The 2,963-nt window shown below is 40.0% G+C and overlaps 1 protein-coding gene across 1 annotated transcript in view; it reads right to left on the bottom strand.

Annotated features, from left to right (window-relative positions):
* The window catches only part of LOC107601445 (LIM domain-binding protein 2-like), a 65,488-nt gene that overhangs the window by 24,611 nt on the left and 37,914 nt on the right, over window positions 1-2,963 (bottom strand). Inside the window, exon 4 of the mRNA XM_016293628.1 lies at window positions 1,067-1,189. Within this exon, the coding sequence (XP_016149114.1) occupies window positions 1,067-1,189 (123 nt within the window). The remainder of the gene's footprint in view (window positions 1-1,066; window positions 1,190-2,963) is intronic.

Below are 2,963 nucleotides of genomic sequence, written 5' to 3'. Positions count from 1 at the left end.
AGTATGGCGGCCTCCAAGGCTTTCAGCTTGGGTGTGGCCTTGCAGGACATTTGTGCTGCGGCGGGCTGGTCCTTTCTGCACACTTTTGTCCGCTTTTACAACCTACACCTGGCATCTACCCCAAGTTCCCAAGTTCTCTCTTCGTGATGTGCTCATAAGATACACACACAGGCAGGGACTTGGTAGTATGGCGCAGTTGGTATTCTCGTTCCCAAAGCGAATCTCGACGCAGCTCGAGTTCCTGTAGGGGAATGTCTCTAGGTTACGTATGTAACCATGGTTCCCCGAGGGAACGAGACGCTGTGTCTCTTTGCCATACTCCCTGCATCCCTGCAGGCGCTACTTCATCGAAGCTGGATGGCGCCCGGCCGGATGCGCTTTTATACTTTCTGGTGCTTACGTCACCCTGCTCGTGACGTCTCGCTGCTCCATTGGACGGATTTGACACGTGCTTCAGAACGCGGTGCCGCAAGGGCGTTCCCAAAGCAAATCTCGACGCAGCGTCTCGTTCCCTCAGGGAACCATGGTTACATACGTAACCTAGAGACGTTTTCAACATTGATAATAATAAGAAATATTAATTGAGCAGCAAACCATCTTATTAGAATGATTTCTGAAGGATCATGTGACACTGAATACTGGAGTAATGTTTGATGAAAATTCATCTTTGCTATCTCAGAAATACAATTTGAAATATTTTAAAGTAGAAAACAATTATTTGAATAACTGTTATATATTTCATAATATTACTATTTTTACAGTACTTTTGATCAAATAACACAGTCTTGGTGAGCATAAAAGATTTCTTTCAAAAACATTAAAATGTCTTACCATTCCCAAAATTCTTTAAGGCTTTCTCATTTTTTTAAACATAAGCTCATCATGTGACATTATTAATTAATAATAATAATAATAATTAATTTCATATATTACAAAAATTTAAACCAGTAAAACTAAATATTATAAAATGAATAGCCTTGCAAAGGAGCTGATATACTGCACACACACCTGCAACCAAACCATTTGATAGCAGAGCCCTAGGATGGAGTGATGATATCAAACTCACATGCATGGCGAGAATGCTCCGTGGGATAAGTTCCCGATACTGTCTGATGCTGAAGTGCCATGTCTTGATTCTCATCAGATCATCGAAGGCGAACTCCAGAATCAACCGGCCCTCTGTACACACCTGAGAATGCAAACATTCAGAAACATATAATGTATTTAAAGACTACGGGCATTAAAGACTAGGTCTCTTTCTCATCATGAAGAAATAAGTTTAGTCAAAAAAATGCAAACTCAGAGAGTGACAAAATGCATCACCTTAACGCAGGTGATATTTTTCAGATATCATGTCAGAATAGTTGGGCATTTCAAACCAGATGATTGAGTTTTGAAACCATTTAAAGGTGTTTTATGTTGTATACCTGAACCGAAGGCCAAAAAAATTGAAAATCTTGAGACGAGCTTACACAAACACAAAACAACAAAATGCTGAATACATGCAGAGGTCATTAACCATTAGCAATCACAACAAAAAAAAAAACAGGACGAGAAAATCATTTTGCTGAATTTAGTACTGCGCTACTCATAGCCCCCAATGTTCTGTTGCTGGGGCAACCGGAGGAGGAGGAGGAGGTGGAAGGGAGGGAGAAGAAGGGGGGTTGGGGGTGGGAGCGTCAGCTGTTTAGTTGGCATGGCAACGGCAAAGATGTAATCCCGCCAGAGCCACTCTAATCAATGCCCTCAGCACAGATGGTCTCTGGAGGATCAACAAGAAAAGAGGCTGGTGGGAGAGCACAGCGCCATCACATGACCACACTCTTTCACATTCTCTCGCTCACTCTCCCCACTTTTTTCATCTTCTGTATGCTTCTCCTGCTCTCCGAATCTGTTTTTGTTTGTCTCATTCTTTCTCCATCTCTCCTTTTTTGTCTTTCCATCCTTCGTTCAGCACTATCTCTCAACATCGTAACATGCTGAGGAAAAAGCAAAGTGAAAATGAAAGCATCTATCTTTCCCTTTCCCTCTGTACTGTACTGCAGTGACTAATATTGGATATACTATTCTGTTGTTGTTTTTTCTGCCATGACCATGCCATTTCCACCCCATCTGAAATCATCATTTACTTTGTGAAGGAAATTACATTTTGCAGTCTGCTTAATCTTGATATGGTTAATTTCATAGCTAGCATTTTATGTATCAAAAATACACACAATAACATGTTATTTTCACAGATGTAAACCTTGATTGCAAATAACATGCCTTTGGAAAAAATGTTAACAAGTTGGTTTAAAAGTACACTAACTTCTGAACCAATTTTATTGGGTGAAAAATTGTTGACAGTTGAAATTTGTGTAAAATTATTTTCACATACTAAATACTGAAAAGGCATTTATTTAGGTTCTCATAGTTTTAAACATTGGTAATGATGGTAAACATGCTGACCCCCAGCTTTTGAATGGAAGTGTATATACAGTGGGGGAAAAAGTATTTAGTCAGCCACCAATTGTGCAAGTTCTCCCACTTAAAAAGATGAGAGAGGCCTGTAATTTTCATCATAGGTATACCTCAACTATGAGAGACAAAATGAGAAAAAAAATCCAGAAAATCACATTGTAGGATTTTTAAAGAATTTATTTGCAAATTATGGTGGAAAATAAGTATTTGGTCAATAACAAAATTTAATCTCAATACTTTGTTATATACTCTTTGTTGGCAATGACAGAGGTCAAACGTTTTCTGTAAGTCTTCACAAGGTTTTCACACACTGTTGTTGGTATTTTGGCCCATTCCTCCATGCAGATCTCCTCTAGAGCAGTAATGTTTTGGGGCTGTCGCTGGGCAACACGGATTTTCAACTCCCTCCAAAGATTTTCTATGGGGTTGAGATCGGGAGACTGGCTAGGCCACTCCAGGACCTTGAAATGCTTCTTACGAAGCCACTCCTTCATTGCCCAGGC

Source organism: Sinocyclocheilus grahami, unplaced genomic scaffold, assembly GCF_001515645.1.
Source record: "Sinocyclocheilus grahami isolate Dianchi unplaced genomic scaffold, SAMN03320097.WGS_v1.1 scaffold306.1, whole genome shotgun sequence".
Classification (NCBI taxonomy): domain Eukaryota; kingdom Metazoa; phylum Chordata; class Actinopteri; order Cypriniformes; family Cyprinidae; genus Sinocyclocheilus; species Sinocyclocheilus grahami.
Note: the sequence above shows the minus strand (reverse complement) of the source record. Positions and strands in the feature narration are given on the sequence as shown.